Source organism: Lissotriton helveticus, chromosome 3_1 (genome assembly GCF_964261635.1).
Source record: "Lissotriton helveticus chromosome 3_1, aLisHel1.1, whole genome shotgun sequence".
NCBI classification, from domain to species: domain Eukaryota; kingdom Metazoa; phylum Chordata; class Amphibia; order Caudata; family Salamandridae; genus Lissotriton; species Lissotriton helveticus.
Window position 1 is genome coordinate 1942069574 of NC_136061.1, and position 16859 is coordinate 1942086432.

Below are 16859 nucleotides of genomic sequence, written 5' to 3' on the forward strand. Positions count from 1 at the left end.
CTGTGAACATCAGATGCTCGCCAACCCTGCACACTACCAGGAAGGACCTCAAGACCTGGCTTTTCGATTGATCCGGAGCTGCAGCCCCCCCAGCGCCTTGAGACCCTCAAGGGTGACTAGTGTGCTATATAAACCCCTGATTGACTGATTGATTGATTGATTGATTGATTGAGCCACTGAGTAAGTATAGGCTAGTGAAATGACAGCAGCCAAAAACACCCAGAGGAAGTTGTTGTCCCACCTTACCATGTAGATAACCCTACATCTGGTGTTTCTCCTCCAGGTGCTTCTAAATAATAAAATGGTGAAGTGTTTTGTAGGATCATTAAGACTCACTCTTCCTGAATGACTGTCCTTGAAAAATGTCACTGTTACTATCATAATCAACTGAAATGATGTTTTAAGTTTCAGCCTTACAGCTGCAAGGCAGGTGGATAAAATTGTATACATTTGATAATGCCGTTTTTGTTTTTGCAGCTGGGATTTTTCAAAAGCACACGTCGCAAGCAGGATGAGGAGCAGGAGGAAAATGCCAAGGTCCAAGAGTGAGTCTTACTGACCCGCAAACGCCCAGATCCTCAAAAGCACATCTGCGTGGACCGCCAGGAGACACCTCAGTAAAAACATTCTAGTTGCTCTATTCCATAGAGAGCTAATGATGTGGGGCGACCAACAATGCCTTGCGGTCTTTGCAAACGGGGGAAATGGACGGTGCATGAAACTGTTGTGAAACGGCTCGCTTTCCCCAAAAATGGTACCTCAAGGACAGAAATATCAACTGAGGAACTGGAGATAATGGAACCTGACCCCTAACCAGAGCTTCCAACTCTTTCTTCTGTGTTCATTTTTGGTTTCAGATTGAACATTAATGGTGAAATGCTGCAAAATGTTATCATCCAGAAGAACCTTCTTAACCTCATTCATAAGATTTATGCACTGCCCTTGTATTGCAATACATTTTGTTAATCTTTCCAAACCCTCATGCATTTAGAACCACAATGCAACAGGTTTGTAGGAAGAAAAGCAGTATGACCATAGGGTCTGCCATTTGATAATTAATGAGAATGTAGCTGTACTGAGGTGGCCACAAGTCACTGTTACTTGAGGAGAATTCTGGGATGCTGTGAAAATGGTTTGCTGATCTCACTCCAATCTCCAGTTGGCCACTGAAAGAAAAAGTACATTAGCAGAGCTGCTGAAGGTAGAAAGAGAACAAGAGAGGCCTGTCCCATTCGGTTGCTGTAGCAAGAGCCCGGGTTGGATACATAGCATAGTTTCCCTTAACCCTTGAGATGTTGTAATACATGTACCAGCTGTAAGTAACCAGCCCAGTCCTACTTAGACCCTTTCTGAGCAGAAGTGTTCAGTGGTGGTGCAATAAATTAAACTACTAGAGTATCCCTTTTAATTGGATTGAGAACATCAGTGTGCAAGACATGCCCCCTGAACGTTTACCAACCTCAGAAAGATCAAAGTAATCGAAAGGCTTTATATATTATTTCATAAAGAAGCGTGCCACTATGTTAAACTTAGTATGGAAACTGGGGTAGAGACTATCTGAATGTAAGGGGGTACAAGGAGACAAGCTGGATGCCATATAGATCACTTCTTGGCCGTGTGTTCTACCATGCATCAATAAGCAGCATTGTAGAGAGGCTGGTGGACAGGGTATACATATGGGGAGGTGAAATGAATATCTGTTGTAGGGTTTACTCAGAGAACATGAGATGTAATTTGATGGAAGACTGGTCTCTGTGTTTGCAGTTCAACAAGTGTTAGGTCATGCACCTCATGTGCAGAAATGATGAGGAGAAACAAAGGTGAGAGGTAAACATCCCACAACAAAAGATGGGCCTAGAAGATATGGTTTTGGAATGCAGTATACGATTTTTTAACGAGCTGGCAAGGCAGGCTGTGTTAGAGCTGGTCATATCACTGGTGAAGACAACATCCATAATATTTTGTGTCATTTGTGAGGCCGATATGCCACATCTGTAGATAGATGAAGACAAAGTGAAATCAGACAAGGACGAGTGATCAATGACAAACGAGGAGAGTAGTTCACGAATTTAAATATATTAAGTGCAGAATAATTAGGGATAGTGGCTATGATGCAGAGTGCATAAGGGCCTGCATTTTTCAGAAGAAGAACAAGTGAGAGATCACAGATATGAGTCTGGATATGAAGCAAAGGAGAAACCCCACAATCCAGAATGATCTTTCTCAGTTTGTCCATGTGAGTCTCCCTTTCCTATTGAATTCAGTTTCTTGACTACACTACCACCACCTCTGAAAGGCTGCTTAATTAATCCAAGATCCCTTTAGTGAACAGTAGCCCTTTAGTTTCTCCTGCACATTTCTCTATCCCATAATATCATTTAAAACGCACAAAGAAACTGTATGTTTTGCTCATTGTCTAAAATATATTTTTAATCACTCAAGAGACAGTAGGGTCACTAAGCAGATAGTGAAATACTCAGTTCACGATATTGTATGGGGCTGTGCTAATAGCAGGTAAATCAAGTCACGGTACACTATATGTGCCGAGTTGACAATTGGACTGCATGGGACTGAGCCGATAGTCTTATACATGAGACAAATAAGGCCAAGCCTAGGGTATGATACTATGCTCATGAGAGAGAATGGGAGCTATTAAATTTTAAATATGAACTGGAAGGGGCTAATAACTTACACGGCGATTCAAGAGCTAGTGCAGGTGCAGAGCTGGTATATAGATTATTTGATAAAATAGTATGAGGGATGAGTTCATAAAGGCATACTCCATTCATGAGATGGCACAGGGATTCAGGTGATAGAGAAACTTCATGAGATATCAGGAAGTCTGAGCTGATAATTAGACGACTGATAAGATGGTTCTGGGGTTTGATGGTTAATGGGCTACATAGTTTATGAAAGAGTGTGGGGTCTGAGTTTATAGAGAGTCTATCCAATCATGAGACAACATTGTGAGGTGGGTGCGATGGAGCTGCTCAATTCATGAGATGCCACTGGGGTGGGGTGGTATTGAGACAATTCATGAGCAAGTAAGGCTGACAATCAGCCACTCAGTTCATGCAATATCATAAGGGCTAAATTGAAACCGACCCATTAGATTCATGATCTAGTAGAGGCTGAGCTAATAATGAATCAGCCACCGCGTAGCTGATAATAAGCACCATATTTCATGAGACAGTACTGGAGGATCTGCTAATAAAGAGCTGCCTGATTCAAGCCCTAAGTATACCATGATAATTTCCAAAATCCCGAGCAGTGAGTAAATTGACATTTGTGATGGTATAACCACAATCTCGGAACACTGTTGACTTGAGTGTGCTCAACATAATGCCATTATTCTGCAGGGATCCAAACTTGGAGAAGGGATGTGTATTCATAGGTTTTTTTCAATGTCAGCTTGAAATGCATTCCAATTTCTGTGCTTTGTAAGAAAAGTTGCTGAATGCCCAGCTGTTGTCACCATGTGTAGTAATTGTAAATATGTTGTGAAATATATAATGATTGTTCTTTTTTGCACAATATTACACTAACTTATGATGTGATGACTTATTCTTATTTAAACCAAAACAGATTTGGGACCCCCTGATTCATTACAAAAACAATATGTCAATAGAATTGTTGGAAACAGAATATGCAATAAATAATGCTGGTGCCTAATCTTTATGTGCTTTTGCTTTTAATATTGAATTGCTGCAAATCACTTTATGCAAAGCTCAGGAGGACTTAAAGCTTCACGATTTTTGAAAACCGAGCCATTGCAACATGCATGCAGAGCCCCAAAGATGATGAATAGTAGGAAATATCGTTATTTCAGCACGGTCAAATTTATTTTAAAAAAAAAGAAAATGATGTCATCAGAATGTGACTCTTTAGTTCTCAACGATGGCTGTATTTTCTTTTGCAATCTTTTAGCCACCAATATCCGCATTCCCTTTGCAAAAGGAAGGGGCATGGAAAATTGAATTTGGCAATTTATGAGATTGTTTTTATGACAGTCTTTCATAAACAATAGTCCAGGAGCTGGATATTTTGTGTGACATGCCTGAAACAGCACTGATTTTTTTTGCAAAAATGGAAGAACGGATTTAATTATGTTTACTCTACTATATAAGTACCTGAATACTACTAAATGTGGAGGTAATTTAAATGGATAACTACATTGTAACATTTTGACAAAAGTACTGCCTCTCCCTAAAATACCAGGACAGGATCTAGCTCTAGTTTTTATGGTTTTCTCCATATGGAAGTGAGGTTATATATTTTGCAACTACTTGTACAGTTAAGTTACAAGAAGCCAAAAATGTACTTTGTGCTTTAAGTTCCTTGACTAAGATGCACTGTAGGTGGGTCGTGCTGTTATAATATAATAATACTTTCTTTCTATAGAATCATAAATAATCGTCCCTGAACAAATTCAGGAGATCACTGAAAATGTGATAAATAGGTTTATACATGGTCATCTAGTTTCTTGCATTAATCCAATCCATATGTTGCCGGTAGACTCTTTTAGAGTGTACGCTGCACTCTAGAAAAGCCCACAAATAAATAAATGGCTGTGTTGTATCTCATAGGCAACTTCACGACTTTGTTATCAAAAAGTATGATTATTCTATTTACACAACATCACAATTATGTTATTCTGATGAAGCAGTCATTATTGAGGAGTTCTTGTTTGTTGCCTATGGTTCTGTTACTGTATAATGGTAAAACTTACTTTTTCATAAATCTTAAGACTATAGAGTATAGCTAGTTGAAAAATCAAACGTCTAGTGCCTCCAGCTTTGTGACCACTCAATAGAAGATCTAAAGAACCTATTATTCTACTCAAGCTATACAACTTAGATTTAAGGGGGTACCAGAAGGGCCGGAAATGCTCACTTTCATGAGCAGAGGTCTGCAGGTAACTGGTTGTGATAGATCTAACAAAGGAAATCTAATCTTTAACCTTCTCATACATGCAATTACCAGCTAATAAAATCAGTCTACATTGGTCAACATGCGGAGCATCATAGCATCTGCCTGATGCCTAAAACTTCAGGTATTTTTCCCAGACATCTTCAACTATTTGTTAGTAGGTGAACTGGCCTCACAATAATCAACAATCATTCAACCTTTCAGGTACAAAGTTGCATGACAGGGATGTCTTTCAGTTTCCTTTTTATTATTCTTAGAATTTTGGGTATCAGTTATGTTATGTTATGTTAATTATTTTATTAAGCGCGTCTGTTACCCTTGGGTGTCCTGGCGCAAACTGCTGTCCTGAGGCGAGGAGAGGCTGGAGAGGAGACTAGAACAACCAACTTTTAAGCATTCTTCTGCTTAAAAGTGGTAAAAGTCAGTTTGTAATTAACTGCCCATTTTGATTCAAATGGATGTATTTTCTGCAGTTGTGTAAATTCTAATGGAAGCAGTCTAACGTGAACAGTGTTGGGGTACATTTCCATATCAAGTATAAAACCTTTCCACGCTCTCTTAAGTTGTGCCGTCAAATGATGATGGTGTATACCAAAGGGTCAGAATGGGCCATTGGCACAGAAGAACATTTCCTGGAAGAGCAATACTTCTGTGGAAGTCACAAACTAAGCACTCCCCAGTGAGAATTAATAACCTGTTGGGAAACCTCCCAATATATCCATAGGTCAGTCCATCTCGATCCACTCAGAATCATCTCATATAGAGAAATGCATTCATGCCTTTAATTCATACCAATTCTGATTTCTGAGTCTGCACATATCTTCATATGAAAATGCAACCAACATACAAGAATAAATTATTGCATGATATGTCACAAACATGCTTGTTTTCAAACGGTCAAAAAGCTCCTTAAAATGAAATCCACACGCTTTGTACATGCTTTCTACTGTAATATAAGGGGACCCTATGCTTGTTCAGAAAGAATGTATATATGCTTATTAATTTACACCTTTTATTTTTTGTCACTCAAAAAGTTTGATTAAATAATGTTTAGAGGCCTATGAACTGTATGTCTTGTCATTTGTAGCATTGTGCCTTTTCATATAGGAAAGGAGCACAGTGTGGGGTCGATTCACAGCAGCATTTATGAGTACAGGAAGTACTACAACAGAACTACATACTTTTATGTGCATTTGTGAATCAGCCTCGAAATCTCCGACTTCCTATTAGTTAAAGTTAAAGTACAAAGAGGACACAGTCCTTTCTATTGGTATTAATTCTAGATGAATATTCCCATGTCAGATGTTTGGGGGTGAATTTACAAAGTCGGGTAAGCGTATAGGAGTACTACTTCATGTTTTCCCAAATACCTTTGTGAATAGGCCACTTTATATCCTGTTTTCCCTGCTTTTTCTCCAAAAGACAATCCTACCCAAATTTTATAATCCATCCAGTTATTTCTTTGCTCGTAGAGATACAAAAGGAACATTTGTTAATAAGAAAATATTAAAAGTATTTTTTTATCAACCCGAGCATCATGACTAGCAAAAACTAAAGCATATATTTTCCAACTGTTAAGCGGAACTCCGTAGGGACTGTGGATGGGCCGTCTAGTGCAGCGTTGAGCCCTGGTAAGAATTAGAACTTTTTTGTCCATAACATCAAAAGTAAAGAAAAAATAGCATTGTGCAAATGAATTTAGCAAAATGTGCATCATTTACAATTCCTGAAATGGGAAATATGTTAATAAGAGAAAATGTAGAAGCACTTTTTGTCAAGATTTCTAGGACCATACAATTTCTGGCTCCTCAATAATTTTTATTTCATAAACTGGATTTATTGTAAGAAAAACAGAATAGGTTTTGGGATTCTATTTCGAAATGCCCCTTTGTTCTATCTTGAAATGCCTGACTCTTAGTGTTATACACAGAATATATTTATTGTGTTAAACTGAAAGGCTCTATAAAGGTAATGCACTCCATCCATCCTCCTACTGCAACCAAGGCACCAGGACTGCACCTTCTAAAATAAGCAAATACGTTGTTTAAATGATGGTTTAAAAGCAACAACTTATTACTATCAAATTTAGTGCTGTACATAATAATGTTAGAACAGAATTTCCACTTAAATAAATCCAATCTATTGCATCATTTTAACAACGGAAAACATTTTAAATGAATTCAATAATCTGATAGACATTTCTAGAAGCAAATTCCTTACTTTAGAATATTCACCAGGCGTCAGACTAGATCTGAAAAGTTTCAAGCAGTGTCTCATAGTCGGTAAATCTAGGCTAATGGATCCCCTTACTCCTTCTTGGGTCTAACTTCAGTGTTATAACAGTGTTTCTGAGACAACAGGTCGAAATAACTGTATTAAAGAAAAAACAAGAGCTGCCTTGTTAGATTTTTAGAAACTTGAGACTTCTTGTATGACAAGATTGACGACTTGAAAAAAATGACACTGTTAGTTTAAATATTTAAGACATATTACTCTGGCGTCCTACCCAGCCTGGAAGCATGCAAATGACCATGTCATACACGGAGCTCTGTAGTGCCCATCTTTATTCTTCAGAGTGCAACCATTAACTGAACACGCTGAGTCACAAACTATATTAACCACATCTATCAGATTACTTAATACTTGTAAGGAGTCTGCCCTGGGCCAATAGAGACTTAATGCACATAAAGACAGGACATGACATCACCCCCTTTGTTAAAGAAAAAGTACCAACAGATATATATATATACACAGATACACATTACAATTCCTCAATGAGTCATCAGCATGCTCACATCAGCCTTCGAGATGTAGTTGTATGAGATAGAGGAGGAGCACCTTCATCTGGCATCTCTGGAGAAGAGTTGGATGTTTGACATGGGCACTCGGGTGGACTTGCCTCACATGCAAGGTCTGGAGCTGACAAACATCAAGGCAAAGGCTTAAAGTGTGACGAGTCGCTGATTATGGATTATCCAGGTCATTGGACACTTAACATATGTCATTTGCTTGCCACAACTCTCAGTGGTTCGGCATCAAATGGAGGTTCCATCTTGTGAATTCACTTTTGCTTAACAAGAACTCAGTCTCCTTTGTCGCAGACCATGTCACGAGAATGTTGGTGCTTGTCGGCATAGGCCTTCTTTTTGCATTTGTAAGATGTGTCAGTTATAAAAATAGCATTAGGGTCTACTGAATGGCTGGTGGTCCATTTAGATAACTTCATTCCAAGAGCTCTACCAAACAGCAAAATGGCAGGACATTCTCCTTTCGTGGAATGTGGAGTGGAATGGTAGGCACGAAGGACTGGGCACAGAACAGACTTGAAGTCGATGTGCTCCGGTACAAGACGCTAAACCACCTTTTTCAAAGTACTCCTAAATAGTTCAACAACGACATTTGTTAGTGGCCAGAAAGGTGTACTTTTCAGATTTTTGGTGCTCAAACGAATAATAATGTCTTTGAACTCTCTGATATTGAAGGGTGGACCATTGTCAGATTTGAGAATGGAGAAACACCCCATGCTGTGAAAATGTCATCTAGCCTTTCGATGAAACTGTTGTGTGGGGTTTATGATAAATCTTCCACTAGAGGAAAACATGAGTTCTCATTGACAACTAACATGATATGATGTCCATTGTTGAGAGGTCTAAAGAAATCAATAGCAATCCTTTCCTAAGCTTGCTCAAGTAGAGCGGACATGTTCAATGGGTGCTGAGTCATTTTGGAAGACAGGCAATTGCACAGGTGACAAGTTTTAAGCTCCCTTTGACCTCATTCGTCAATGCACGGAAAACACCCTCGATCCCCGAGGGCTCTGTTAGTTGCAGCAATACCATGATGTCATTCATACGCCAGTTCATTCACCTGCTGTCTCAGGCTTTGAGGGATAGCTATTTTTGCAGCTTGTAGTATAACACCATCATGTGTAACAGAAAGTTCTTCACAAACATTTTTGAATTTCTGGTATTCAACATCTTCCATGATTGTGTTGTGATGATTTCCTTGAGCTTAAACATGTCTTTGTTAGTATCGGTAGCTGTCAGAATTGTTCATTAGAAAGAGCTTCAGGCACACTTGACTGTACTATAAAATTGATGTAGGCCTCAGTGGCTTTGGATCTGCGCTATGATGTTGTATCGGCACTTGTGAAAAGTAGTCTGCAGGGTTTTGATAATTCCCTGGTTTGTGCACAATAGAAAGAGCTTCAGGCACACTTGACTGTACTATGAAATTGCTGTAGGCCTCAGTGGCTTTGGATTTGCGCTATGATGCTGTAGTGTAATCATATTCCTGCAGATGCAACCCCCACCTCTTGATGCAAGGGGGTATCTTGGCTTTCACATTTTCAAAAATGGTAAGCAATGTTTGATGATCTGTAACAAGGCTGAACTACTTTCCATATAAAAAGATTTCTTGCTCCAGTTGAGAATTAGCACGTTCAGTCTGAGATATACTCTGGCTAGCATAAGCACAAGGTGTCTCTGAGCAACGGGATGTCAGTTATGTTGGGCAAGGATAGATCCCAAACCTATAGGGCTTGCATCCACCACAATTTCTGTATGCAATTTCAGAACAAAATAAGCCACTTTAGTTGCATTTTCAAATGCATGTTTTATTTTCTTTAAACTTCAGTCACATTCAGATGATCATTCAAACGGAACATCTCACTTTGTTAGTTCTCTCATAGGGACACTCACAGTGGCAAAGTCACTGATATACCTGGAGCAGTAGCTGGCCATATCCAGGAAGGATCGCAGCATGGTCACACTTCCATAGGGCCAGTAGATGACATTGCTTGTATCTTTTCGGGGTCAGGAGTCATCCCCCTTTCAGAGAAAATATTCCCAAAGAATATGTCTATGTGAAATTCACACATCTCAGATTTTAGTTGGAAACCTGCATCAACAAGCAGACAGCATACTTGTGTGAGTGCTTTTCCTTTTGTGTAGCTAAAAACACCAGTATATCATCACTGTAGTTAAAAGCATGTGTGAAAGGCTGAATTACTCTATAAATGACATCTTGAAACTTTTTATGCAGCTCACAACACACCAAAACTGAGTCTTTTATATCTGAACAAACCTTTATGTGTTAAAAAAGTAGTGATGTACCTACCATTTTCTTCAGTTCAAATGGATGGTAACCGTTGTTCAGATCAAGACGGAAGAAGACTTTGGCACTATTCAGCTGCATGATCATGTCCACAATGTATGGACCTGAATGTCTTTCTCTTTTGATTGCTTTGTTGGCCTGTCACATGTCAACAGAAATGTGCACTGAACCATCAATGCCCTTTTTTGGCACCTCGACAAATGGTAACACCCACGGTGTCAGTCAACTGGTGATGATTTTATGCTTTAACATTGTTCCTAGTTCTTTCTCAACAGCTTCCTATAAGTGAAAAGCAATTCGCCGGTGTCGCTGTGCAACAAGGCGTATAGCTTCATTATTGTGAAGCTGTACCTTCATTGTCTTAAGTTTCCCAGGTTCATAAAACATTGTAGGGAACTGACTCACTATTTCAGAATGACCACTCAAGTTGTATTTAATACAAATCAGTCCCATGACAGCAGCAGTGCCAACATTTTATAAGTATGCACTCAACAAAGTGCCTTGGAGTAAGCCTTGATCCTTAGTCACTCCACTGTAATATCTGATTGTGATTTTTCCCCCATCGGGAGACCTCCCTGGATCACGTGGTGGATTGGGACTTTACTCTGTTGCTAACTATTATGCTGCTCTGGTTTCTAATTGCACTATGCCATGAACTTTCTTGCCATCGACAATCACTCCAATACAGATCCCCTACTGCTTTGACCTGCTGCAATAGGATTGCTACTATATTACATCGCTATTAGTTGCTCTTGATCACCCTCTTTATGTTCACATCACCTGTAACTCCTAATAAGTCAAAGAATGTGTATCGCTGCCGGCCGTATACGGTTGTAGGCACAGTGCTGTGTATTTCCGCTTGAATGTCAATAAAAGTTTATAATAAAAAAAAACTAAAAAAAACAAAGTGCCTTGGAGTACATGAATTGGTGCTTGCACTGATGTTTTCTTGTGCTGCATGATCACTACAAAAGATCTCTTACTCCACAAGGGTGTAGAAGCTACCATAGTATACACCTTGGCTCTTGATGGCATGAGACATAGTATCGGAGACAGTTCTTTGTACTTTTCTGCCAGCATGATGTTTATCGACACACCACTGTCTATAATGAAAGGTGTAGGTCATCCATTCATATTGAGTGTGATTTTAGGACAATGTCCAAAAGAACTTTGTTGATTCATGTAGTAATTCTTTTCACACTTGTGTTTTTTCATGCAAGCGACTAATCTTACATGCACACATCGATCTGTGACTGACATTACCATTGCACATCCATTTGTTTCTTCGTCATTCAATGATGGCGTCAATAAACTGTTGGACAATGGATTTGATAACGATCAACTTCATTTCGTTTCCACTTGGTCTAGTCAATGTTGTTGTTTGGCCTTGTGGAAGTGGCTAGAATGCTTCTGGAACTTTCGGGCGCTCATTTCCCGCCTCTTCATTGTGCACTTAGTTTCTCTTTCACTTTGCAAACCATTATCAAATTTTTTTCTTTCCCGCAGCCTTTGCATGTTTGTGCAATGGCGGAACATTTTCCTTAATGCGGTAAGTAGAATCCGCATCAGAAACACCATTTCATTTTCTTTGTAGACATCATTTTATGGCAGTCGACCTTGTCTCTACCTACTTTTCATGCTCAATGCTGATTCACTCTGGGCTACTCCAGCCTCCATATCAGCAGCTTGTCAATCAGAACGTTCTTTTGCTCTCACAGCCACGAGTAGTGTCTCGCGCAGCATACATCGTCTAAACAAGTCAGAAAGACAACCATTGATGACCCTGAGATGGATGGCTTCTTCATCATTGAGTTCATTGTATCTGCAATGCTTCTTAAAGGCCTCAAGCCTATCAGCAAACTCATCCATCGTTTCTCCAATTTGCTGCCTGGCTTGGTTGACAATGTACCTTTCGTAGTCGACATTCGGCATTGGTTTTAAATTGATTTCTAATGCCACCTTAATCTGACAGTAAGATGTTTCATCAACTTGTGGTATTTTATCAGTATTTTCACTCTGTCACCTGAAAGGTTCTTTACATAACCTATTATCTTTTTGTCAATTGTTTCTTCTAGCGAGTCGATTAAATCATCAAATGTTTCAATTCATGTCGTCTTAATGGCACCAATATTGTGCTTTTTTCACAGTATCAAATGGAAGCAGCCGTTTCAGGAAAACAGGGGCATCATGGCCAGTTGTGGACCTTACTGACATTGAGGGTAGGGCCCTCTTCAGCGCCGTCTGCTACCCGCTTGAACCACCTCCATTCATACCTTATATAAGCCCCAGCCACATGCTTGCATCAGCATAATCGCAGCAAATCTGATGTCATATGGCCTCTTTTTCATCTTTGGCAGTGAGTAGCTATTTTGTCTCCTGTACATGGTCATCAGCATTCTCAATCCTCTGCATCATACCTGATTTTCACTGCTTTTAGTGTTTTTTAGTGCCTGGATGCTGCTGCTTTTGGCGCGCTTCTGTACCTGGCTATCGAAGCCTTCTGTGCTTCTCTGTACCTAGTTTTAGATGCCTTTGGCGCAATTGAACTGTATGTGTGCTGGCTCTGTGTTATGCTACGGAACAGTCCCTCTTCTGTCGGACTTAGAAGCGGGTTTCAGGCCGACTGTGATTGAACATTCCGTGGGGCCTTTGTCTTCTTCGAAAGCCGTGTACTGGCTGGTGTGGCGCTTTGACTCCACAAACGCCAAACATCGACTGCTTCACTTCAACTGAGGTGCACATGGCAGGGAGAGCACTATCGCCAGTTGTATAGTCATCCTGAGCCTAGTAGCGTCCAAATCACTACGCCACACACAGAGCTCTGTAGTGCACGTCTTTATTCTTCAGAATGCAACCGTTAACTGATGCGCTGGGTCACAAATGTTATTACCAGCACCACCCATCATATTACATAATACTTGTAAGGATTCTGCAGCATGGATGGATCGCAACCCTAAAGAGCTAGCATCCACCACAATTTCTGTATGCAATTTCAGAACAAAGTAAGCAACTTTAGTTGCATTTTCAAATCCATGTTTTATTTTTTTTAAACTTCAGTCACATTCAGATGACCATTCAAACGGAACGTCTCACTTTGTCAGTTCTCTCATAGGGACACTCACAGTGGCAAAGTCACTTATATACCTTGAGCATGGTCTCAGCCTGGCCCTCAAAATCGTTAGGAGGCTCTGCAGTCCACTATCACTCAACATCTCTATGTCACTGGACTTTTGGGGTGTCCACCTGAGAATGACCCTTGTTACTCCTAGCACTACTTGGTGCTGACACAATGACTTTACTGGAAACACCCTGTGAGCACCTCCCTAAATATTGTGGTCCACTACCAGGACCTTAGGTGGCACTGTTGACCCATATATTTTGGCATAATGGGATGCACAAGAATGCTAAAGGGATCTGCACTGAGTAGCCATTCTGATGCAGAGAGTACCTCGCCTCATCTGAAGGATGACGTGCCCTGGCTGCTCCCCTCAACACAGCAAAAGAGACCCTGCTGTATCACTGACCCACATATTAGAAGCAATCAACAAATCATGCAAAATCTAGCAACATGAAATTGACTAGGTGGCCCTGGTCCTCTGAGATTATTACCATCACAAGATGGCCACCAAGCTCAAGCACCATGAGGACACACTTGGTGTTCTTAAGCCAACCATGGCAACATCGCAGGGTCAGAGAATGGATCTTATGAACTGGGTTGACATTCTTGAGAGACATGCTGAAGACACAGAGTGGCGCAGTCGCAGAAACAGACATGGTGGCATTTCTGGAGATGCAGCAGGCGATTGAGGGGCCTCTCTTACTTCTTTGCCATAGAAACAGCGCACGGAGTGCTCACAAGACCTGCGTGGCCCAAGATACACTTCAATGGGCACGCCTATTATATTATTGGGACAGAGACTTCATATTGTAGCACAGTAGGCCATTTCCAGGTGGACAATGCCACCATGGCCATCTTCTCAGATTATACCATTTATATGATCAAAAAGGCTTCCATCCTAGAGGTCAAGAAAGCACTGAGGGAGGCAGAACTGCAAAATGCACTGTTGTTCCCAGCCAAGCTGAAAATCATGGTGGATGATCAGGCCTTGTTCTTTAACACCCCCGGCAGCGCCTGGAAATGTCTTGGACATGGCATCAAACTGCACTGAAAGACACCATTTGGACCCGCCCTCCATTACCACAGCATCAGGGGTGTCAAGATGGAGCATGCTCTCGGGGACTGTCCAGACCAGACACTAAGTGAAGAAGGAGACAGCAGATTTACTACATACTGCAAACTTCTTCATGGTGTGCTATTGCAAAGAACGCCCAATGATAGGATCTCAGAGATGCTCACGGACAGCTCGGACTTAGAGGTGACATTGGTAGAGGCTACAGTGCCTCCACATGTAACGTCCCAGACTGGAGACAAACTCGGAGTTCCCCCTACTGCAACAGAGCTTTAAGCACATGGCACTAATGGACAAGTATCCCCCTCTATTTGGTTTGAATGAAGCTGCATTGGTGACATGACTCCTAGCCTCACACCTATAAATGCGGCATTTGAGATCCATATATTGTGCTGTTACATGGTTGGCCGGGAGGAAGCCAGGAGGAGGACGCTTTGAATGGCCATGTACCCTCACATATTTTTCCCTTGGAATATTAATTGCTGATTGGTCACAATTCCTTCTCTTTAACCAAATTTTTGTTGTAACTTTTCATTTTGGATGGAATTTCATAGCACTGCTGACCTGAGATAGGGGAGTTTTTCCTATTGTTTCCTTTTTCTCTCAGAGCACCCGCCCACCTACACTTTATTACTCACCGCGTGTATCAAATTATCACCTGCCCCCGCGGCCCGAGGGGGGAAAACAGACACGATCATCGCACTGACGCCAACCATGATTAATCACATCTTTGTCACCTGGAACGTGCGAGGGATGAGCTCCACTAGGAAGCGACACAAAACACTGCAATACTTAAAGCGTGGTAGGTTGGAAATTGGGGGCATATGTACTAGCCCCTATCGCCACCACAATGTCACCTATAGTGACATTGTGGTGGCGATAGGGGTTCCGCCTTATGTACAAGGCAGCGTTAAGCCACTTAAAGTGGCTTAACGCTGCCTTGTACATAAGGCCCCTTTTCACGCTATGGTTAGCGTGAAAGGGGTGGGCAGTGGGTGTTGCGGTGGGCATTCCACCGCAACAACCATTCATTTTGAGAGGCGTTAAGCCAAGAAGGGCAACGCCTCTCTCCTCCACTTCCTTGCACATATCCTCCTATGTTTCTTCAAGAGATACACTGAGTGGGAGAGGAAAGACCCAGAATTCACAGGAGAAGGAGGGGCATGTACACCCCACTGGGTTTACTAATTATGCATGGGGGACACTGATATGGGTCAGACTGGGTATGTCGATTGAGCCCATATACCGTGAATATAGAAAAAGAGGACAAATATTTCCTACTCCAGGTGAGCCTTGATGGCTTACTGATAATATTGCTTGCATATATACCCTGAATGCCGGACAACCTCATTCCTTGGCATGCCTATGCCATTCCTAACGGCCAATCTGAGCTTGCCCATATTCCTAGGAGGCGAGTATAATAGTGTGGAAGACATACACATTGACAAATCAGTACCACCATAGGCAGATGCATCCGTGATAAAACTGACAGTGGGATTCCAAGAGTGGGCCTGATACTGGGGATTCATGTATACTTGGAGACTACAGCACAGGGTGAGCCAAAATAGACTCTTTATTCACTGGTTCATGATTTGCACGTTGCGCCATACAAAATCAAGAGAACGAATGACCTAGTGAATTATATAGCACGCATAGAATACCTAACCCACACTGAGTCAGATCATAACCCCCTGCTCCTAAAGACAGCTTGGGGCTAGATGCGAGCTCCCAACCCTACATGGGGACTTCAAGCCTCCTGCTAGGTGAGCCTGCTTTTCGGAACCTTCTGGGTGAAACTGTTAAGAAACATTTCCAAACTAACAAAGGCACCGCCTGGTACCCCAACATGGAATGGGAGGCATTCAAAGTAGTCTTACGGGGTTCTGTATTGATCAGGTGGTAGGGGGTCCAGAAAGGGTAGAAGAATGAGTTAACAGATATTGAGAATTCTCTCCACGTGCAAGAGGAGACCCAACCCATGGACCCTTTGGTTAAACCCAGAATTGCAGCCGTACTGGAAAAACCGGCAACTACCCTAAAATGGCTGTGTGTGCTGCAGACCTGAGATTACATGCATGTTAATCATACAGAGGGTGGCAGTGTGGGCAGACTACTGGGCGGCTTATCGAGCCTGTTGATCATGGTTGTCCAGTTTCCTCCATCCGAAACGCGTTGGGTGATGCTGTGTTCTCCCAGCGCAATTTTCACAACGCTTTTGTCAATCACTATCGTGATCTATATAGTGAGCATTCTCAGGTGCCTGTTGAGGAGGTAGAGGCTTTCCTCGCTAGGGCACATCTGACTCAATTGGGTACATCAGAGGGTGAAGCCCTGTGGAGACCCATCCCAAAACAGAAAATCAAGCGGGCCATAGTGAAAATGGCTTGTTGAAGAATCCAGGGGACAGATGGACTACTAGTTGAATTCTAACACGCCTATACTACTTTTCTTCTGCCCGACTGGCTGTGATGTAAGCGAGAGCCCTGCAGGAAAGTGGCTCTCTACTGGACACTACTAGTGAAGCCTTATCGTGGCTCTCCTCAAACCTAAGGGTGATCCTCAAGACGTGTCGGATCATGGGCCACTCTCTATAATCCTCAGCGAAGTATTGGCTACCCAGTTACT

At 41.6% G+C, this 16859-nt stretch overlaps 1 protein-coding gene across 1 annotated transcript in view; it reads left to right on the forward strand.

Annotated features, from left to right (window-relative positions):
* ITGA11 (integrin subunit alpha 11) overlaps nt 1-3672 on the forward strand; it is a 603504-nt gene extending 599832 nt beyond the window's left edge. The window contains exon 30 of the mRNA XM_078683461.1: nt 478-3672. Coding sequence (XP_078539587.1) covers nt 478-549 — 72 coding nt within the window. The 3' untranslated portion in view covers nt 550-3672. The remainder of the gene's footprint in view (nt 1-477) is intronic.
* The last annotated feature ends 13187 nt before the right edge of the window (nt 3673-16859 follow it).